The sequence below is a fragment of the Stegodyphus dumicola genome, chromosome 9, assembly GCF_044657685.1.
Source record: "Stegodyphus dumicola isolate Sdum_Otavi_A_Nest chromosome 9, ASM4465768v1".
In the NCBI taxonomy this organism is placed as follows: domain Eukaryota; kingdom Metazoa; phylum Arthropoda; class Arachnida; order Araneae; family Eresidae; genus Stegodyphus; species Stegodyphus dumicola.
The window spans coordinates 19,804,400-19,828,970 of NC_140776.1; the positions used below are offsets into that span (position 1 = coordinate 19,804,400).

At 33.5% G+C, this 24,571-nt stretch overlaps 1 protein-coding gene across 3 annotated transcripts in view; it reads left to right on the plus strand.

The window, feature by feature from the left end:
- LOC118192022 (cell adhesion molecule Dscam1-like) overlaps window positions 1–24,571 on the plus strand; it is a 1,213,535-nt gene that overhangs the window by 349,644 nt on the left and 839,320 nt on the right. For all 3 annotated transcript variants that reach the window (XM_085823265.1, XM_085823266.1, XM_085823267.1), the window contains exon 4: window positions 1,509–1,667. In XM_085823265.1, the coding sequence (XP_085679391.1) occupies window positions 1,509–1,667 (159 nt within the window). The remainder of the gene's footprint in view (window positions 1–1,508; window positions 1,668–24,571) is intronic.

Sequence of the window (24,571 nt, forward strand, 5' to 3'; positions counted from 1 at the left end):
ACTCAAATAGGATGAGAAAACATCTTTATTATTTTTAGTACAGCAGAAAGCAAGAAAGGAAAACAAAAAACGACAACAAAAGACGGCGCATGGAAAGTCCGATATTCTGGAAAGTACCTGGCGTATTCTGGACATCTCCAGCAGCTGCCACGTTGCTTGCAACAAGTTCTTGAGCTCTGTTAAAGGTGGTTTCTTTCACCAGTGTCTTATCGTACCCCAGAGAAAGTAGTCAGTGCAAGTGAGGTGTAGCGATCTTGCTGGCCAATGAACCGGACACCTTCTGCTGCTAACGATGCGTTGCATTCTGGTGAAGACACACATCAAGGCTGTTAATGTAGGTAAAAATGTAACATTCCCAACATTTTAGCTGCACTAAACATAATAAGTTTCCATGATTTTGTGTTTTATGTCGCCCCTACTGCGCCAGAAAAGCGTTTCCAACCTTGCATTTGGTATGTGATTTGCCATCGTCTATGTATACTGTAGCTTACCTGAAAGATTTTAACCGAAATGCTGAAACACCCTGTGTGTATATATCGTAATAAATTTGTACCCAATCTCTTTCGTTATCTATATCTGTCTATTTTTCTATACACACACACATATACACATTCTATACATATATATATAGAGAGAGAGAGGGGGAAACAAATAGACAGATAGATAGATATAAGGTATTAGTATTCAAACGTTCTGGGAATGAGTTGTTAATTCTTATATTCTCAAGCATAAACAATTGTAATAGATTGACTCCCTGTTTCAACAGTTTGTGCCTTTCACAACAATGCATCTCTGATAACGTTGGTACATGTCATTGAAAAAGGTCTGGAACTCCTTCTTTGAAATGGTTGTTAATTCACCCCGGGACAAGTTTATTTAACTACTTTGCATTACAAAACTGAGAATACACAATTCTCGGCAAGATAGTTAATCAAGTAAATATCAACTGTATCAGATGAATGGCAGATGTAGTTGGTCAATGTATTCAGTTTTACCGAAACATTTTGAGACTAACACTAGCTGTTGAAGCAAAACTCGAAAATTATTCTGAAGCTTTGGATGAAACAGTTTTCTATCTTACAGCATCCACAATATGCTGAATTAATGCTGCCATTCAAGATGAACAACTTTACTTTAATGCGTATAGTATCTCAACTCATACTTTAATGCGTATAGTATCTAAGCTACGTATTTATGAAACTTTTGGCTTGCGCAATTGGAATAATTAGCAAAGTTTCCTCACTATTTCGCAACACGCATTGTCTATATAACGTTCATCGGCTTCGAAAATTTCTCACAAATTCTCATGTTCTTTGATGATCAGTTGATCGTAACTCAGTTGAGAAACCATTAGTTCACATATTTACTCATATATCTACATTAACGCATTTGAAGAATATTTTATGATAATTGGAGTTACTTTGCATTCAATAGTGCAAATTATTTAAATGAATAATTAACATAATCATATGATGAGCTGACCTTAGTTTTTTAACTTTTTTTTTCAGGTTATAGCGGATCAAAATATCAAGCTTTCAGCACTGGAACTCTTCATGTCTCATCCGTTGAACAGTCTGATGGTGGACGTCGTTACCGGTGCCAGGTTACTAACACATTAACCAAAGAAAAAGTTGTCAGTGTTGGATGGGGTCGATTAAAAGTTATTGGTAAGGTTAAACAGAATACTTTTCAGTATATATCTAAAGTATTTCTTAAGGGGGCTCATACACCTTAAACCCTTTACAATCTTCGAATATGTGACCGTGGCAAGAATTGGGATATTTTATTTATTTAAATTACTTCCAACTTTTTACAGCTGACTTCATAATATAGCTGCTTTGGGAACTAGTAACCAAAACATTTGCGTTGCCACAAATATTTTTGTAATTTAATCCGCTTTGTGACAAAATATTTCGTCATGTTTCCACCTTGCGCGCACGATATTTTAAAAATGGCTAATGGTACGTACTTGAAATTTTATGGAATTCTTTATATGAGCATTAGTGAAACAACTAACTAAACCAAAAACCTGATGAATGTTTTAATATTAAAAAATATTATGCAAGGAAACATTACAACTTTTTAATAAAATACATTTTATAAACTGAACTCCAAATAAAATTAAAATTTAACATGAAACTCTTAGAATGTTTGGTTCACAGTAGTTTACAAATGTTATAAAAGCTATATATTAAATATGGAATTAAATTATGATGATGTCGTGTCTATGACAAAGTGCAATTACATAGCTCCGAATCTGTCAAAGACAGCTTTTGCAACCTCGGCAGCTCTATCAGTATAAAGTAGGTCCACTGGGTAAACAATGCCGATGTTAAACAGTCTGACCTGGATTGCTGGGCAGCTGAAGATGTGATGGCGATACAGTGGGATGTCATCTATGGAATTAAATTATGCAATAGAATGTTTTAAACTGTGCGAGCAAGGTGGAAACATGACGAAAAATTTTGTCACAAAGCGGAATAAATTATAAAAGTATTTGTGGCAACACAAACGTTCTGATGACTATTTCGGAAAGCATCTATATTATGTAGTCAGCTGTAAAAAGTTAGAAGTAATTGCTTTTAATATAAATAAGTTATCCCATTTCTTGCAACAGTCACATATTCAAAGATCTTATGGGTTTTAAGGTGTATGAGTCCCCTTAAACAGAAATGCATAAAAAAGGATAAAATTTATCTTTTTTCAATCTATTATACTCTAAGGTTCTAGTAAATTAAAATGTCCTTGGCTAATAGAACGTTAGTGAAGTGTCTAGCGACTATTCGCTGGTCTTCTTCTAACTGTAAAATATAAGACCAAAGAAGGGTTAACAAATATTTTTATTCACTCAAAGAAATACTACAGACGGCCGCTCTCGGGTTTATATTAAAGCCTCCACTCGGGCTTTAACTAAGATAGAATATAAGAAACTAAACTAACTAGCTAAACTTTAGCTGCACAAAAACTAACCGAGTTGTCCCGTAATTAAACCTCACGGGAGAATACCAACGGGCACGTAAGATTACGACCGAACGTATTAAGGCAGGCTTAAAGCAGCGACGTGGCGCAAAGTCAGAACATGCTTTTCTGGCCTCTTCTACGGAAGTGATTAAACTTCCATTAAATACTAGTTCAACTTCATTTACATAAAACGCGATACTCAAATATCATTCTGGCTGGTAGTTGTAGGTGGCAAATAAGAATTTAAAGGAGAAGGTTTCAAAATTAAAAATAACTATTAGAAAATTTAAATAATCCCTACAATACGAAAAAATGTGTTTTCTTATCTCATCTGCAGTAAATTTTATTATTGGTATATATAGATATATGTCGATTTTAAATGGTATGATGAGCGAAGAAGACCCCTTGACTAACTTTCAGGACTGGAGTGGTGGGAACGGTTAGAGCAGATAGCTTAAAATTGCTGCGTAGTAGATGACTGGAGGGAAAATCCCAAACTGCTGGATTGTTGAACACATTTTATTTCTGAACACGGACAATACTTTAGAAGCAATCTGTAAAAATAACTCAAAACAATGGCTACAATCTGCACCCCACAATTTTATACAAGCACTTACAGTTTAGAGCAGTAGATAAAAATTGTGGAACGGGAACACACTTCTAGTGGTAGAAGAGCTAGGGCAAATAATTTTTCCATTGGATCTTCAAAACACAGGAAATACGTGCTGTTTCGTTGTAGATAATTTGATGGTAGATGGAGAGGGATTGACTAGCTCTTTGGCATCGAAATCGCCCGTAGCGCCCGTTCATTCAGGCAACGGCAAACCGCCCCAACGCCTCGTTTATTTTCTACCTAGTTCTTTCCCCTCCACGTTAGTGTATGGCTCATTGGTTTCCCGAGTTGTTAAAAGACATGTCAAACATTCTTTTGAAGCAAATAAAGGAGAAATACGGAAAGCTATTGACGTTCGCAGGTGCAATCCGGCCCTAAGGTGAAACTGCGCACAATGGATGAATGGATGAAACCGCAAAAGGGGGAAAGGAAAACTATTCCAAGACAAATTCGTAAACACGGGCGTTTTCGATGTTTGTTGAAAACAGATTTGGTCGTCTCTCGATGCGAAAGAGCTAGAGAAGGCACCAGTTATTTTTCACTCAAGGCCATAGTTGACAGCTGAAATACCGATGGCGTCTTCACTAGAGGTAATTATAGAAAAACCACAAAAAAATTGGATAATTTCTGTAATTGTAGAAAAACCACAAAAACTGGATAATTGCTACACAAACTTATTTTCATGAAACGTTTTGCGGTCCATGTCATTCTTGGTGCGTGCTGCATCCCCACAATTTTTGTACATGCTGCTTTGATTTTAAATAATTGAGAGAATGCAGCTAAGCGAAATACGTAGCTTCCTTAGGCATAAGCAAGCAAGAAAGGAGAGATGCGCACAACGTAGGTAGAGTATTTATAGCAGCGGATATTCTTTGTATAAGTTCTGAGCAGCTATTGGGAAAGCGTTTTCGCAATGCGGATGACGCAGAACAAAGGGGCATGTATGTAAACTGAAATTATGAACTTAAAGACTGTTTCCAAAACTATTTCCAAATAAGTTAGTAATTAGCTCCAATTGCATTTGATAATAATTGTTCCTTCTTATTTTTATATCTTACACGCACGGGGATACATATATATATATATATATATATATATATATATATATGTAATGTATATAAAAGTAAAGAGAACAAACGGTAAAAGACCTATGTGGTCAAAAACTTTGCTCATTCAGCTGGAAAATTTAGAAAAAAGTTAAAAGAAAATTCCAAGTTCGTACGCCAAAAAGTTGCTTAGATACTGTGGTTCCGTGAAAATATTAACCTAAGTAAAATAAAGGGCAATGAAATGTGTAATAAAGATTAAATAAACAATATAAACACTTGAACATTCGCAAATAAAATTCAATGCTAATTGTAAGCAATATGCTAATCAAAGTAAGGCATATTTTAAACATTAGAATTAAAGTGTGACAAATGACTTAAGCTAAAATACATAAACAAAGAAGCGATAAAAATGGTAGATTAGCCCAATTCGAATCTCATCATGGCTCTTCAGGGAAAATTATTTTTAATGATTATATATATAGATAGATAGATTATTTATAAATATATATTTATAAGAGCCGCATATATATATATATATGTATATATTACTCATATATATGGCGTGAGTATTCTGCTTTGAATTTTTATTTTAATTGCTAAATAAGTAATTGTTAAATTATTCATGAAGCAATGTTTTAAAATCTAAAATACTGCTAATCCATTGTGTGATTTAAGATATAAATGGATTGATAGTTGTTCAAAACCATTTGGAAGGCAGAATTAATAATGAGGTGAAAAATAAAATAAATGAAATTTGGAAATATGTGTCTCCCTGCGGTGACATATATGGAATGGACTGCTCACCATTATAATTCAGATGACAGGGAATGAAAAAGAACAAGCTACTATTACGGAAATGTTGAAAGCATTAAAAAAGAAAAAAAAAAAATCTCTTTTCCAAAACTCATTTATTAGAGCCCACATCTCCAATTTGTGAATATTAGGATTTTTTTTTTTTTTTTTTTTTTTTTTTCGGAGCTTGACGGAAAGATTACAGCTGTTCATAATACCTCCACCATTTCAGCAATTTAAACAGCACCATCGCTTATATGCCTTCAAGAGATATTCCTTTGATTTATAATGTTCTCCTAAAATCGTTTGCTCACATAGTTTACGCAATTATTTGCAGTCACACTTGCAATTCCTAAATTCTGAATAAGAAGAGATCAGGACATACCGCGTCCTGTAAAATCGTGAAAATCTTTTAATTACTAGCCAAAGGGCAAAACTTTTATAATCATTTATATCATCGATTTTTTTCAAGTATTATCCAGATACGAGGATGGGCATGCCATTTAAGTCACGAGTGGCAAGTCGATTGAAAGTGAAAGCGTAGCTAATTCTCTGTATTCAAAAGCATAAAACGTGGAATAAGCATTTATGTAAATATTAAATAATAACATTTTATGCATTATAAAAGGCTACGGTGCTACTATGTATTATGAATAATTTTATTATATTAAATTCTATAAATCTTATTTTGAGATTTCCAAATAAGAGGAATAACCTTATTTGAGAAAGTGTATTTTTTAACACAAGATTATTCAAGTCCCCTCAGACGCTTGGATTCATATGCCTAAAGGCCAAGTTTTAATTCAATGTTTAATAAACAGCCTCTGCTTCATTCCTGTTTTAAAATTTGTGAAAAATATTGATGAGTAAAAATTATGATATACAATATTTATAGAAATTTCTATTAACTAAGTAGCATTTAGCCAAAATTTTGTTAGTAAAGGCCGAATTTTGTTATTAATTATAAAAAAAAAAAAAAAAAAAAAAAAAAAAAAGGGCAAGGAAAGGGCAAAGGTTCATGCACAAATAATTATAAAAGCTCATATTTCGCAACTTATTTTTACTTTGTAAAGAATAATAACTGATATGAAAGCTGCAAATAGAAACGAGGAAAAGTTTAAAACATTGAATGAGAATATTCAATATTTGACAGATTTTTTAATGTATTAGTTTTATTATAATTGTAGGGGTTTTATTTAAATTAACCAGTTGTTATGGATTTCTGTCTTTACTATAACTTCTCCTTTGCGTATTCTTCACCATAGCGCATTGAGATAGCTAGTATTTAACTCAGGGTTTTAGATTTTAAGACACAGCGTGCTCTGGCTTCGCGTGCACGGTACGTTTGAGTTGCTGCCAGCTCTGACAGTTGTAACTATTAAGCTTTGCGTTATATCGCTGCTGACACTTTGATTTTAACGTTCCAATAGAATTACTAAGCAAGCTTTGAGTCATATTTAAATTGTGCAGTCTTTGACTACTGTTCCACGATTAAGTTGAATATGACTGCTCTTTTTGTTACATCACTTTGAGCCTGATATTGCTTACACAAAAGAGTGCGTTTATGCTATAAATTCTGATTTCATCCTCATGTTTATTTAATAAATATTAACAAAAAATTTTAGAGCAACGAAAGAAGTGAGGAAAAGTTGAAGATATTAAATTATTATTCATTAGTTTACAAATTAAATGTTTTCTAAGACGTTTTCACGATTAATGAAAATCTTCTTGGTTAGTTCAGACGTAAAGATAATTCGTTTCACCCGTGTTACGGTGTTTGACTAATTAACATTTCCAGACCAAGCAAAACCTCACATATTCTCCTTAATATTTTTGTTTTTTTATATAATTAAGAAAAGAAACTCAGTGCATTTGACACTGGGTACTTTATACTAATTTACAGTATACGGAATTACTCACGGGTTATAGACTCATCTCCTGGTAGATTATACCTAGATCAGCCATATCTAGATTCGGCAATAAAACGATGATTGCAAATGATATGAATTTCTGCCGACAAAATTCTCACAATTTTAAGCTAGAACTCAAAGAAATTTACACAGTTTAATTTTCAGTCTTCATACCTAGTGATCTTTGACATAATTTTTCTTACTTCCTTTGATTTGAATTATCTAATCTACTGTTATATGGCCGTCTAACAGGGATGGTGGTTAGAGACGCTGACTACTGTACCGATGGGCCCGGGTTCGAATCCCGGAGAAGGCATGAATGCTTGTAAATGTATAATGTCTGTGCTGCATGGGGACACTCTAAATATGCGACGAACCGAAAGACCTCATGGTAGTTTGGTAGTGAGAGGCTTTCGGACCTGTCCCCGTGCTCTCTTCTGCAAAACAGGGGCAGAAGTCATAGTGTCACCTGTACGGTACCCAAGGCTCTTGCCAATGACGCATGCAATTATGACTCTTTGCCACGATGAATTTAGTGGCCTTGATCTGGTGCAGACAAACGAGTATAGTAACAACATGTGACAGGTGACGGAGGACGGGGACGCCTGGTGTTTAACAGAGGTAAACAGGCGTATAAGTATAGTAACAACAACAACAACACTGTTATATGATTCACGTGCCATTTTGCTAGAGGGCGCTATCTTTACTCCGATAAGCAATGGAGGCCCACCAGCGGCCGAGCGGTAAAGTCGCTGAATACTGGTAGCTGGGTCCGAGGTTCGAATCCCGCGAACGGGCTGGCTGCATGTGTATTTTCGTGGCACACCGTAATTAAATAACCTAACCTAACCGATAAGCAATGGTAGGCAAGATAAGCATGTAAGATATGCAAAGCTGACACAGTCTAATGATATATTCTGAATTATTTAATTATTGTTATATTTATTTTTAATAACTTTTGTTACGTTATTTGAAGGAGCATTCTGGCATCATTAGCTACACCGAATCGTCAGATGCAATATCTTGTGTAGACTTTTATATAACTTTATATGAAATTTCAACCCAATGTTTACTCAGTAAATATTTGTATTTAATTTTGTTTTACATCAATATATATTACATTACTACGTTTATAAGACATTTTCTCCATCCTTTCGTTGTGCCTTCATGGTGTAATTAGAAGCACACTCAACGCGTATGCTACAGAACTAGGGCAATGAACTATTTTCACATCTCCTGTTTCAAAATAACCCAATGTCTCCACAAGTTTATCCACACAATAGTATGTGTACACTGCGAAAAAAAATTGGGTAGTTCTATATCTCCCGTTCTACTGAGCCGATTGAACAAATTCAACTTGCGTTTTTCATTCCTCGAAAGCACGACTTTAAATGATTTTTAGATATAGCATTGTTCTACTATAGGAATTTTGGCACAAAATTGGTATTAATATCTCTTTTTTTGTGAAAGGTTTTCGATTCTTCCTTTCGCATTTCAAAATTTATGTTCATTCCAAATAAAATTCACCCATTTTTATGATTTATTTTAAAAATTTGTATTTTAAAATAATTTTTATAAATTTTTCGAAAAAAATTTTGAATTATAACCTATAAGAATTTTACCATCATTTTTAAAGTAGGTGTATTTCTAAGCATAGCTGCAAAAAATTAGAGTTTTTGTTCAAATTTTTTAGATATACACAAATTTACATATTTTCGCGTTTTGAAATTTGGCATCTTTATTTGAGCGATGATAACGCCAAATGTGTTTAATTGGTTTTGTTATAGTGAATTGCCACAGCTATTTTTAAACTTAAAATCAAAGATAGGGCTACGGATAATTAATCATATGGAATTTTCTCATTCAATGATGATTAATAAATATTTATTAATACTGTATGAGAAGCTATTTTTTACTTCCTTGTACGAAGTAAAAAGGAAGTATTGTAATCGTGAAAAGTTTCAGGCAGCATATTTCAACGAAAATATCCATTCTGACCGCTTTCGAAAGCAATTTAACGATGTTTTTGCGTGATATCTGTACGTAAGGACAGAATAAAAGTCTCTTTTCCTCCAAAAAAATTATAAAACTGCTTTAAAATGAATTCTGAAGAGAATTTTTCGTGGCGTCTCTACGAATGTATGTACGTACGCGCGTATCTCGCATAACTCAAAACCAAGTAGCCTCAGAACGTTGAAATTTTGTATATAGGACAGCTATAACATGTAGATGTGCACCTCGTATTGGGGTTGCAATCCGCCACGCCAAACCTATATAGACATATTTATATATATATCCCCTCTGTTTCCCGGCTCAGTGATCTCAGTTTCTTTACTCTTATATGTTTGTAAATTGTACATTTTTTGCTTTAAAAATGATTGAATTATGTTGTTCTTATCTTCCGGTTAAGGTTTTTATGCCTTTAGTAATTCTGTATGCAATGTTTTTGGAATTATCAAGAATTTTAAAGCTGTTTAAGTGCCGCTAAGCTAATAATTTTTTTGATGGCGGCCATTGCTTGTTTACATTTGAAACAGCAGAGTAGTGGATTTGTTGCCAATCTAGAGAAACCTAGCTTCGCAACAAAAAAGATAATGCCTTCATTTATTGTTGCGAATTAAATCATGCTTAATCCTTTCTGGAATTTTTTCGAGAAAATATGTGTTTAAGATTTACTTCGTAATTTTTAATACAGATATCTTGAGTTTTTATGTATTTTTGCCTTGTCGCGAAGTGAGAACTGAATTAATTGAATGAGAAATACTCAATCGTTTGTGAAAAACTGTTTCTTTTTTGTTTTGTTTTCTTAATTTCTTTTATACATCGTTCTAGCTTTATTATAGTATTTGAATACAACATGTGGCAACGATTAGATAATTCTTTAAATGATATAATTTTTGTCCATTCTTAGTTATAATATGAACGAAATATAATACTGTTAAGTGAACCTAGCGCCAGAGTGTCGCTATGGTAAACAAATAGAGTGCATTTATTCTATTGTGGTTTAAGCGCTCTCGGCGAAGTAGGTTTAATTCAATCCAATAAGTGTAAACGAATTACAAGAAAAAATGCATATAATTTAATATTCCGTACAAGGAAGTCATATGGTATACACATCAGATTTTTTAAATTACGGATGATATTATTGAAATTTTTTACTTTTTTTTAAATTGCCTTCTTCCTTTTTTACTTCCTTGTACGAAGTAAAAAGAAAGGATTGTAATCGCGAAAACTTTCAGGCAGCATATTTCAACGAAAATATCCATTTTGACCGCTATCGAATGCAATTTAACGATGTTTTTGCGTGATATTTGTACGTAAGAGCAGAATAAAAGACTAGTTTCCTCCAAAAAAATTTATTAAAACTGCTTTAAAATTAATTCTGAAGAGAATTTTTCGTGGCGTCTGTACGAACGTATGAACGTACGTACGTTTGTACGTATGTACGTACGTTTGTACGTACGTATCACGCATAACTCCAAAACAAGTATACTCAGAACGTTGAAATTTTGTATATAGGTCTATATTTTGTATATAGATGTGCACCTCGTATTTTGGTTGCAATCGGCCGCACCAGATGTATATAAATATATTTATATATATATCCACTCTGTTACCCGGTTCAGTGATCTCAGTTTCTTTACTCTTATATGTTTGTAAATTGTATATTTTTTGCTTTAAAAATGATAGAATTATTTTGTTTTTATCTTCCGGTTAAGGTTTTTATGCCTTTTGTAAATCTGTATGCAATACTTTTAGAATTATCAACAATTTTAAAGTTTTTTAAGTGCCGTTAAGCCTCTTTTTGATGGCGGCCATTGATTGTTTACATTTGAAACAGCAGACTAGTGGATTTGTTGCCAATCTAGAGAAACTTAGCTTCACAACAACAAAGACAATTCATTTATTATTGCCAATTAAATCATGCTTAATCCTTTCTGGAATTTTTTCGAGGAAATAAGTTTTTAAGATTTACTTCGTAATTTTTAATATAGATATTTTGAATTTTTATGTATTTTCTCCTTCTCGCGAAGTGAGAATTAATTGAATGAGAAATACTCAATCGTCTGTGAAAAACTGTTTCTTTTTTGTTTTGTTTGCTTAATTTCTTTTATATATCATTCTAGCTTTATTATAGTATTTTAATAGAACATGTGGCAATGATTGGATAATTCTATTCTTTAAATGATATAAATTTTGTGCATTATGAGTTATAATATGAACGAAATATAATACTGTTAAGTGAATCTAGTGCCAGAGTGTCGCTATGGTAAACAAATACTAGAGTGAATTTTAAAGAATGCATTTATTCTATTGTGGTTTATGCGCTGTCGGCGAATTAGATTTAATTCAATCCAATAATTTTAAATGAAATGCAAGAAAAAATGGTATATAATTTAATATTCCGTACAAGGAAGTCATGTGGTGTACACATCAGATATTTTTTTAAATATTTCTAAGAGTAAATTTTTACCCTCGCAGTGTAATCGTCTGCTAGTTTGCTTTAACTTCATATAAATTGATTTGTCTAAAACTGAGAAAGTTCGTTTGATGTTTATTTTCACAATGTTTTTAAGCAAACAGGACGTTGACATTTATCGTCATGTCTCATCTTTAAATATATATATATTTAAGAAAATTGATAGGAATACAAAATTTCTGGAAGTGTAACAATCAAAAAATCTTAATTTTTTTGTGTCAGTCAGCACTGAAAACAAATATAGAAGTAAAGAACGAAATTGGGGGGGGGGGGAAAGAAACAAAAAAATTAAATTGGAATCTACTTCGAGGAAGTTGTGTGTTCAAAAGGAAAACGCTTGTACGTGCATACCAGCAATAAAATATTTGACTAAAATATAAATAACATTTTAAGAAACTAAATGTATGATTATAATATTGTGTAAAGCAATGGGCACAATGATAAAACTGTTAAAAGCGATGTATGCAAGTCGTCTTAAGTTAAAATGTCAGTTATACGCCTCTCTTATTTATATATCTTTTCTGAACGGAACTTTCAAAGTCGTGTTAACTGCTCTTTACTGTATTTTGTCTTTTAATATATGCAGTTTTCGAATGCATCGTAGTCTGGGTCACAAACTATTCTTCCGAAAGAAATGCAATTCAAATAAATAAAATCAAATTCTGGAAGATTTATTTTAATAAACAATTTAAAATGCTCAGTTCGAATAAATAAATAGAAGATTTTAAACCAATTATCTGAAGAGACAATGCAACACAAGCAATTAAAATAATATTTTGAAAAAATTAAATAAACGATGCACCTTTATTTAAAGAGTTCGAATGAGTAAATAGAAAATTTTAAACCAGTTATTTGAAAGAAATTATGCAACTTAAATAATTAAAATGAAATTCGAAGAAATAATTGCTTAAAATTAATAACACATATAATATAAATAACATTATTTGAAAGAAGGAACGATTGTATATTTTTTTCTTCTCACGCACTATATAAAAATGGAAATGAAAATACACTGGATGGACAAAAATATGGAAACACCTTGTGAAATGCATGTTTGATTTTAATGAAATATGTAGGTGGCGCTGGCGTTTTTGATTACTGGCGCCACCTATAAAACTTCGTAAATGTGCTAAACAGTTCAGTTGTTGTCGGAGTACTGTTATGTGAGGTTGTCATTGCATTATGTCAGAGTTAACAGACTTCCAACGTGGGCAAATTGTTGGAGCGCGTATGGTAGGTGCTTCCGTAAGCAAGATAGCCGAGGCGTTTAGTGTTTCAAGAGGTACTGTATCGAAGTTTTATTCCGCATATTTGAAAAGCGGAAAAACATCTGCTAAATCACAGCGCGGACAAAAGTGTGTCCTGAGTGATCGTGACAGACGATCATTAAGGGCAATTGTGACGAAAAATAAGAAGACCACAGCTGCAAAAGTTACTGCTGAAATGAATGTTGTGTTACCGAACCCTGTTAGTACCAAAACAATTAGAAGGGAGCTTCATAAACAGGGAATTGCTGGCCGTGCTGCAATTGAGAAGCCACTCATCAGTGATGCTAATGCCCGTAACAGGAAGAGGTGGTGTTTAAGTCATAAAGCCTGGACTATAGAGCAGTGGAAGCGAGTAATATGGTCTGACAAGTCTTCTTTCACATTGTTTCCCACTTCTGGCCGAGCTTACGTCTGGAGAATGCCATCTCAAGCCTATAATACAGACTGCTTGTTGCCAAGAGTGAAACATAGCGGGGGTTCTGTTATGGTTTGGGTAGCCATATTGTGGTTCTCTGCTAGCCCCATCATAACTGTGTCAGGGCACATGACTGCCAAGACTTATGGGAACATTTTGGCCGATCAAGTTCATCCCATGGTACAAACTTTGTTCCTCGATGGTGATGGTGTCTTCCAAGACGACAAAGCCCCTGTTCACACAGCTCACGTTGTCCAGGACTGGTTTTCTGAGCACGAGGATGAGTTTTCCCATCTCCCTTGGCCACCACAGTCACCAGACCTGAATATTATCGAACCTTTGTGGTCTACATTGAAACGGAAAGTGCGTTCTCGTTATCCACCGCCAACATCGTTATCTGAACTTGCCACCGTTTTGCAGGAAGAATGGTATAATATTCCCTTGGCAAACATACAGGAACTGTATTTATCCATTCCGAGAAGACTGCAAGCTGTTTTGGATGCCAACGGTTTTCGTACACCATATTAAGCAAAGAAACATGTTTTTTTAAAGGTGTTTCCATATTTTTGTCCAACCCCTGTAGGTTGCCATATATTAAGAAGTTCGCCAAGAGAACTAATTTTGGCGCAAAGTGAATAAAAAGTGCCAATATAAATTGTCGAATTTCTCCGTAAATTTCGATCGCAATTTTACAAAATTTAATATTTAGGCATAATTTGAGTCGTAGATTTGAAATATGTAAAAAGATTTATATGTTATTTCAGGAAAAGTCCGATTTGTGTCAAAATACCTATGTTAGAATAGTGCTATATATAAATCTAATATATATCCTAAGTCACGCTTTTGAGACATAAAGAACGCAGTTTGAATTTCGTTAATCGTTCCAGTAGAACGGGAGATATAGAATTGTCCCCCCCCTTTTTTTGCGCAGTGTACATTAATAATTAGTTTTCTTAAATTAATTATTAATCATTTTTTTCTTAGAAGTATTTTGATAAATTTAAATCTTTCCTTCTCTGTTCAGAATTTTTTCAGTATAAAAATGTAAAAAAAAAAAAAAAAAAATACAATGAAATTAACCAAAGAATATAAATTTAGAATATAAAATTAGGTATTAAATATGTTTTAACTTCAGTATTGTATAAAATCCGCCCGAGACAGTATAGTGGTTAGGGGAGCCGACTGCGATACCAAAGGGCCCAGGTTCGAATTCCTGAGCAAGCATGGTGGCAACTGTCCTTCCCTTCATAGGAGGCGAAGGTGACCCATCTATTAGGTGTCTCCATTATAAAGTGACCGCCGCTTCAAGCCGAAGTCGGCTGAGGGCCCGCTATTGGGGGGGAAAGAAGAGTATTCTATAAAGTAGTTCAGTAAACTAAATCATGCGTTGTAACATGAATCAAAATTAATTTTGTCTCTTTTTAAAATGATGTCGCTATACAGTGCAAAACTCCCGCTTATAGGCACAAGAACCTTCTAGTTTTTGTTATTTCAATGTTGGAAGTAAAATAATTATGCATTATGGTAATTTAGAATGTGATATAAATGACAGTAATTACAGTTATTGAAATATGATTATATCAAACAATTCATATATTGACAGTTTCATTAAATTTACTGTAGGAAATTATGTTCCCTAACATAAAACTAACATTTTTACATCGCTACTTTGGCGCCTGAACTAACAAAGGAAGTGGATAATGATTCTTCACTACCATGATTTGACGACTGGGTTCCGTAAAACCCAATCCCCCTTTAAAAGGCGAAGTATATAAGATATTTTCTTTCTGCATGCCTTCGTGGAGTAACGGTAGCACACTGAACGCGTATTTGAGAGTCCATGCTCGAGTCCCGACGAGAGAGCACTGCTCATTTTTTATGTTCTCCTGCTTCAAATTAGACTCTACAATTTGATTAATCAAATGCTGCCGATATTCTATCTTAGGGAATATGGACCGGATATATAATATTCAGATATTTAAAATATTTCAAAAATTTGGAAAAATAATTTAGTTAATAAATTTATGAGTAGCATTTTGAATGGCTCACGGATTTCTGCTAAGAAAAATAGTTGGTCGGGCAATGTTAAATTGATGGTACTTTAGTAAGGTGAAAATAAGAACAATTTCATAAGACTTTTGCCTTCACGTCTGGTAGCACGCAACGTCAACATGCTGAACCTAAACTTGGTAAACTTTCCTTATCAAGTTAATCGCCTCAGGCTTCATAGCACAGTTTAAAGATTTTCTGTAGATAATTTTAAACGCTTGTCATTGCCACCTGTACTTTCTTTCCCAAATGTCACAAAGCAATTTCTAAGAGCTTTCGAAAATGCCACGTGATGTTGACTTTTATATCTTAGTTGTACTAGAAAAATATTTCCCATGTCTAATTAAGATGAATCAATAAAACTGTTATCGCTCTGATGATATCTTCTTTTTATTTTCGTAAGATTCTACATTCGTGTGATATTCCTTTATACTCGTGAGAAGAAGGCATAGGAAAATGTTAAGTTCTGTAATTCATTTAAATTATTAAATGAATTATGGAAGAAAATTTTATTAAATTAGACTAGAGCAAGTTTTATTATCCGACAGAGTCATCAGCTGAACAGATCTCAAAGGTGTGGTGAGAACATTGTACCCTTCATTGAATAAGTATACGCTTATATTTATGCGTCTTTAACATTCGAGCTAAGCGTTGTAGAAAATTAGAATTTCGAAAGAAAGCAGGCAGCTTACATTCAGATTTACATGTATTCAATATGAAAGGAATAAATAATGAAATCTTTTTTATCCGTACAAGAAATAGTTTCAATGAAATGGATTTGTTTTCTTACTTCCTTATACAAAAAGTAGGAACTATTTTAATCGCTAAAAACTTCGGTTGCGATATATCCATTACGAAACGCGATATATCCATTGAATCATATTTCAATGGATATATCCATTTAACCGTTCTCGAATCCATCTGGACCATCTCTTTAGGTGATGCTGTACATACGAACCGAGTAAGAGACTGCTTTCTCAAAAGGATTGTAAAATGAATTTAAAATGGGGTCAAAAGGGATTTTGTTTTCCCAATGTCTGTACCCCCCGTAAGTACGTACGTATGTACAGGGTGATTATAATTAAAGTTTAAGTTTCAAAACGCTATAAAAAAAGAACCACTTATGAAAATGACGTCAAATTTGAAAGGAATGTTATTGAAGAAGGCGGAAAGCGTATGTCAGAAGAAAAAATTTAGTTTCAAAAGTTAGCAACAGATGGCGCTGCAAGCGGAAGAAGACGTAAATTAAAATGTTAGTTAAATTTCAGTGTTATAAAGCTGCCAGGTACCAGGCTGTTCCTCATTTCGCGACTCAGGCATTCGCCATGGGTGTTTCACTGCAGGACCGCGCTCTGCTGGTAAAGCTGTATTACAAGAATGATGATTGTGCAAGAGTAGCTCTGCAAAAATTCAGGACACTGAAGGGTATAAAAGAAGGCGTTGGTCCAATGAGTGTCGTAGGTCTAAAGAAAATGATGCAAAAATTCGAAACGACAGGTACGAAACATCCTGCAATGCTATCCGTACAAAATTGGCCATGTGCAGGAGTTGCTTCCTTCTGACCTGACAGCTAGGGAGACGTTGGAAATTTTCCACGGCCATTCATTATCCACTTTCCATATGACCATATGACCATAAGCCCATTTCCATATGACAGGATACATGAATACCCAGAATTGTCGAATATGGGCAACAGAAAATCCACTGGCAACGCACCCCGTACCACTTCATCCTGAAAAGGTCACGGTATGGTGTGGCTTTACGGCATTAGTCATCATACAACCATATTTTTTCGAGCAGACGGGTGCTTCCGGTCCTGTTACCGCAATCGTCACTGGTGAGAGGTATGCGTCTCTTTTGCGCAACCACGTGATTCCAGCTCTGCAACAGCGTGGATGTGTGAATGAAATCATTTTTATGCAAGATGGCGCTCCTCCGCACATTGCATATCCCGTGAAGCAGCTGCTGAGGCGCCATTTCGGAAATGCTCGAATTATCAGCCGTCATTTCCCTACAGCCTGGCCGTCCCGATCGCCTGATCTTACTCCGTGTGATTTCTGGCTGTGGGGATATCTGAAGGATGTTGTGTTCCATGCTCCAATTGCAAATTTAGCGGAATTAAAGGCACGCATTTCGCAAAACATTCTGAACATCACCCCGGAGACACTGCGATCCGTTGTGGAACATGCTGTTTGTCGCTTTCAACTTGTTGCACACAACGGTGGACACCATATTGAACATGTTTTGCGACAGTTCCGAACTTCTTTGATGAATGGTTCTTATGCGGTATGCCGCCGCAAAACTCTTGAAACCCACCGATTTGTCCCTTCCGATGTGATATGTACAGTCATGCAAATAAAATTATTCAACAATTCTAATTTGTCAATGCGTTTTAATGTGTAACTTCCACCTTAGCCGTTGTTTTACGAAACATTTCTCGTTTCTCGTCGTGATTCTGCCGCTTACAGCGCCATCTGTTGCTAACTTTTGAAACTAAATTTTTTCTTCTGCCATACTCGTTCCGCCTTCTTCAATAACATTCCTTTCAAATTTCACATCATTTTCATCAGTGGTTCTTTTTTTATAGCGTTTTGAAACTTAAACTTTAATTATAATCACCCTGTATATGTCATATTTTTAATGCGTACTAGAGAACACTGGAACTCTTAATAGCTTTAGATATCCGTCATGGCTGATGGTTAAGACATGCCGATGCCTAGATTTTCATAAATCACCAATCTTTATATTCATACATATCCAATTAGTTTGGCAGACACTTTTTCAATCACAATTAAATAGGATAAATTGTTATGTACACAGCGAAATAAAGAAAGGACAGTTCTAAATCTCCTGCTCTTTCTTTGTACTTTCTTTCACGATTGACACGATTGACGAAATTCTACTTCCATTTTCCATGTCTCGAAAGCGCAACGTAGAATATGTATTAGCTTTATAAGGTATTTTGAATCAAAATCGAACTTTTTCGGAAATAACATGCCATGTTTTTCCATATTCCGAATCTACGACTTAAATTTTGCCTATATATTAAATACTGTAACTTTTTGTGAGAAATATATAATGTATACCTGATAAAATACCTGATATTTGGCGTCAATAAATACCTGATATTTGACCTCTATAAATATCTGATATTTGGCCATATAACACTTAGAATGAATCGCAATGACAAGCATATAGCACGCTTTGTATTGTTTTAAGTATGATATTTTCTCTGTTCATTTCATAGTTTAAATTTAAGAATCCAAGAATTTTTTCTAAAATTTGTTTTGAATTTTTGTAGCTAATAGGATGCCCCTCGTAGATTATTATATGAAGCATTTTGTGTCCAAGCATACATACGAACACTGATCAAACGTCATTATATCTAATCTATACAGTCTACCCTGTATATTCTAACTTTTATTATTAAGCTCCATGTTTGGATATTTGTAATATTTTTGAGAGTTTTCTAGGTTTTGTATCAGAGGTATTCTTTCTGTTCATTTTTTCTAATTTAAAAGAACCGAAATATATAGACAAACAAAAGTTAAGTATGTGAAATAATATTATTTTCAGTTATTTAGATAAAATAAATATTTTTAATTTTGAAAAGATTGTGCAAAATAATGTTTACATTTGAAAAACAAAGCATTTTTTAAAATTATTATATGAAGCATTTTGTGTCCAAGCATACATACGAACACTGATCAAACGTCATTATATCTAATCTATACAGTCTACCCTGTATATTCTAACTTTTATTATTAAGCTCCATGTCTGGATATTTGTAATATTTTTGAGAGTTTTCTAGGTTTTGTTTTGCATATATAAAGAGAAAATTCTTATCGTAGAAACAATATAAATCATAATTACCGAATGACTATTGACTCCCTTGTTGCCTAATTATTTATTAAAAATAGAAAACTATTGCATTACTTGTATGTCAATCAATAGCAGTAATCCTCGTATGTGAAGAAAAAATAAATGACGTATGTAAATTGAAAAAAAAAATTAAGTTTTATGTACAGAAATTTAAAATAATGCATCTAAAGTAATTTAATGAAATTACTGTATAAAGACAAAAATAATCTGGGCCAAAACATCAAACTATAATGAGCTTTTTGTACCTCTCTATTTTTTTATTTCGAATGCTACACGTAGCTCTCCATTTGACGTTGAATTTATCTGCCGCAAACACAGATTTCTTTCCTTGTATCATCAGAGACAGAGATTCAAAGAAAAAATATGTTTTTTTTACTTGTCTCTACCATATAGTAAATTTCGTTTCTTGGAAGCAAATCTTTATTATGCTGTAATCTCTTATCCCATAATACGTATATTTTATGTTTGGGGAGGGGGGAATCATTTTTCTTTATATTTTTTATACTTATTTATGCAATGAAACAAAATAAACGTGACATCATTAAGAGAGCAGTAAGCATTCCTATTAGTTAACTAGCAGCTTCGCTACCAGACTTCGTCTGGCTTTTAAATGTACCGGAAAAATGGCTGAAGGAAACTCCAAACGTTAAATTTAAAAACTGTGTAGAATTTTACTCTCCAGAACAAATTCATAAAAAAAGTTATTGCATATAACAAAATTACAATGAAATAAGCAATATCTCTTAATACAAATATTAATTATCCTAATAAATAAATTAACCAACTTCCCTTTGTAAAATCTTAAGAACTGTTTCCTAAAAAATCACTCAAAACGTTTCAATATCTTAAAAACAGTGAAATGAACAATAAATAACATAAAAGAATACAAAAAACAAAAAATTCTGAAAAGCAAAGTACAATTAATGATATTTTATCTTATATTTTCAAGAGACAAAAATTACAATGAAATAAGCTATATCCCTTAATACAAATAGTAATTATCCTAATAAAAAATGAACCAACTTTCCGTTGAAGAAAAAAAAATCATGCACAACTTTTCAATATCTTACAAATAGTGAAATAAGCAAAAAATAACATGAAAGCAACTCAAAAAACATAAAATTCCGCGCAGAAATTTACTCTGCAGAACAACTTTATCAAAAAAATCAATAAAAATGTATCTATGTGCATTTTTATTGATCAATAAATGTATCAATAAAATGCATTATATATTTTGTAATAATAAAATTCCGTAGTCAAGAATACACTTAAAATTCTAACTGTATGTTCTTTTCATATTTTAATGGCGACGGTCTCTTATTTGAAAGTACGTGGAATTAAATTCACAGCCCCGTAGTCAAGTTGTTTTTTCCGCCTTTTTCGAGACGTACAGTTATAGAATGTTCTGGAGATATTTAAAGCGAACTGGAATGGCTGACGTCATTTCTTGGAAGCTCCGCCTTTCCAGAGGCTATAAAATGACTCGCAAAGGAATATCGGGGTATTTTCTTTAATGTAACGATGCAGTAAACTTCATACAAAAAGTTATTAGTAATTCTTTTTTATGTACTCCGGAAATATGATTTTTGTAACTGTTTTTTCTCCTGACCAATAATAAATGGATCCTGTTTTTTAAACTTATCGTTTGATAATTTAAGCTACGACTACATCTATGATTCTTCACAAATCTATTTATTCCGTACAAAAGCTGGTACATCACATATATGTAGGTTTTAATTTCAAAACACAGCACGAATATTGCATTGTTAAATGCTTTTATTTTACTAATAAGAAATAGATAAAAGTAATAAAGGTTAAGTAAAAATTTATTTTGCAGAAATGAGTTATCGGTCCACAGGATTCATATAATGATGAACAATCACAGACACTATTAGTTCCTCCGGCGTCGATAAAATACGTTAGTCCACAGCTAGCTTTAAATAATATGTTCAGCTTGTTTTAAGCAACAAACACCAAAAAAACCAAAACTCCAAAGAAGACCGTCTGTCTTCTTCAACTCTTGAAGACAAGTAAGCCATTTGCTATGTTCCACTCTCGTCCACGTCTGGACGCTATCTGACGCTGTCTGGAATGATTCGCACTGAGCTATGCTCCACAGCTTCGGCCAGCCTGAAGAGGCATCGTTCTCGATGTCTGTTGATTGGACGTCACTATCATCTACCTGCAAAAAGAATAAAAAAAAGAAAAGAGAGTATCAGGTCCTTAGGTTTTGAGCTGATACAAACATCAATCAATTTGACCATGGCGTCATATGGTCAGCCGCAGTAGATGTCAAATTCGGTCCTTCATGGCATCCTACTTTTTCGACTTCATATATGTCATTTGATCTAAAAGCTATGATTTTATACTGTCCATGAAACTTAGGTCGTAGTTTCAAACCAGTCCCATACTGAGTTCTCTGAATGGCTACCAAGTCGCCAATCTTGTACATTTTCGGTTTCTTACGTCTTTTGTTAAATTGTTTACGATTCTCTTCTTGTACATTCAAAATGTTGTTTTTCGCATGTTTTCTCATTTTACCACGTTCTTGCATCTATTGCTTTAGATATTCTTCATTCAATATCTCACTAATTCTTAGATCTTCCTTGTTCTTCATTTTCGTGCCTATGAGTAGCTCAAACCGTGAATAATTTGTACTTCTCGTAGTTGTGCTGTTGATTATCTTCTGGACATCTGGAACATACCTAAACCCTTTCGTTGAATCCTCATGTAATAATTTCGACAAAACAGGAATCAAAGTTCTATGGATTCGCTCAATCTGTCCGTTACCTCTTGGAATACCGGTAGTAATTTTTTCATGTTCTATGCCTTCTTCTGTACAATAAGCTGAGAATTCTTTCGATGTAAAGGCACTACCTCGATCTGAAATGATTCTGGCTGGATTCCCAAATACAGTCTGTTATTGCTTCAATTTTGAAATAACTTCTTGCCTAGTTGGTGATTTCACTGGATAGAACCAAGTAAATATCGTAAAAGCATCGACCACAGTTAGAATGTGATGTTATCTCTTGTTCGTCGATGGAAGAGGTCCAATAAAGTCGACATGGTACGTACTCAAAGGAATGTTTTCTTACGGTACAGGATGAAGAAATCCTTCTGCTTTTCCTTGCTTCTTGTTGTACAGTATACATTCTATACAGTTAGCAATTACCAGAAAAAGGATTAAAAATACTTTCAATATCCGAAAAACTAAGATGAGGTTTAAAATGATCTTGAATTGGAAGCTGCATACTGTTATTTACTTGAGACTCGTTAAAACCAGGATTGTCTCTTTGATTATCATCAAGCACTACTTCAGAAATTTTGTTAATAGTTTCATCTTTAATATCACTAGTTTCTTCATGCAAAATATTTTCAAATAATACAGATAAATCACATAGCAAAGAGACAATTCGGGTTACGACTTCTGATTTTAAACCTTCTGAATTTATGCACAATACATTGCAAACTTTAATTAACTCATTCAAAGAAAAACTATTCTGCACTGTATCTATTTTCTTATTCAACTCTTCAGAATCTGGTTTAAATATAAAGCCAGAAAATTCACGTAATTTTTTCCGGTTATTTCGGTCTCCATCAGTATTAAAAATAAGCTTATGCAAACTTTTGATTTCAGAACTTTTACTGTTCTTTAAAGCTGCTTCCAATTCTGGAATTTCTACTAACTTCATATTGGAAAGAAAGTTTTGTACTCACCCGACAGATGATCGTCTTCAATAGGGGTAATCCACACACTTAAACAGTAATCCAATAAATTGTAAAAACAGCTCACTCAGTCAATTCAATACACAGTTCATAATACTTCTGGCACGCTTTCGATTTGAAGTTCGTTGATGAGCTTGTCGCCCGACGGATGGTCGCCAACGTTTGTAGGTTTTAATTTCAAAACAGAGCACGAATATTGCATTGTTAAATGCTTTTATTTTACTAATAAGAAATAGATAAAAGTAATAAAGGTAAAGTAAAAATTAATTTTGCAGGAATGAATTATCAGTCCACAGGTTTCATATAATGAAGAACAATCACAGACACTATTAGTTCCTCCGGCGTTGATAGAATACGTTAGTCCACAGCTAGCTTTAAATAATATGTTCAGCTTGTATTAAGCAACAAACACCAAAAAGAAACAAAACTACAAAGAAGACCGTCTGTCTTCTTCAACTCTTGAAGACAAGCAAGCCATTTGCTATGCTCCACTCTCGTCCACGTCTGGACGCTATCTGACGCTGTCTGGAATGATTCGCACTGAGCTTTGTTGCGATGACGTCACGCTGGTAATTCGCTAATTCAGCATCGGTCGTCGATGATCTCCATATATATATATAAATAACAGTGAAATATGCAAATCTCTTAAAAACAGTGACATGAGAAATACGATGAAAAACTGTAACCAAACCCATATTTCGAAAAGAATGAGACTATTCAAAATGATGCGATTTCATCAAAAATCTATCAACAATAATAAGACGAAAAATTTTTGCCAAAATCACATTTTGAAGATGTGAGAAGTGTACTCGGAAGCTTCATTTACTTTTTTTTTAAATATACAAAATATTATTATTTTTGCAAAATTCTTTTTGTAAAATCAGTCGCAAGGATGAAAGTTTAACCTGTCTAAAAATCAAAGAAAAATAAACTGTAATTTTTTTTAAATGAGCTCTTTTAGAAAAAATCTCGTTGAAAAGGTGTTAAGCTCTCTTTGTTAAATAAATTCATATTTAATCGATTTATTGAAACACGAAATTTATTTTAAGTTCGTAAAATTAGCTAAGTGCCTATGTTTCATGACGATGTGAAAATGGAATGTGTAGAGTAAAATCTCGCTTTCCTATAGCCCATTATGTCTCAAAATGACGCGATTTCGTCACAAAACATAAAATTAAAAAATTCGAATTCGAATTTCGAAAAAATCTCTTCGATGTGCACTGGCTCTTGTTTAGATGCACCTATATACCAAATTTCGTAGCCGTGGATCTATTAGCTTACGGGCAAATCGAAGGAAACACACACACACACACAAAGAGACTCTTTCTTTTATTATATGTAGAGATAACGAGTATTAATTACGTACAGTGAATAACACTTATCGTTGTTTAATTTATTCAAAATTAAAGGTTAGATATCTGCAAAT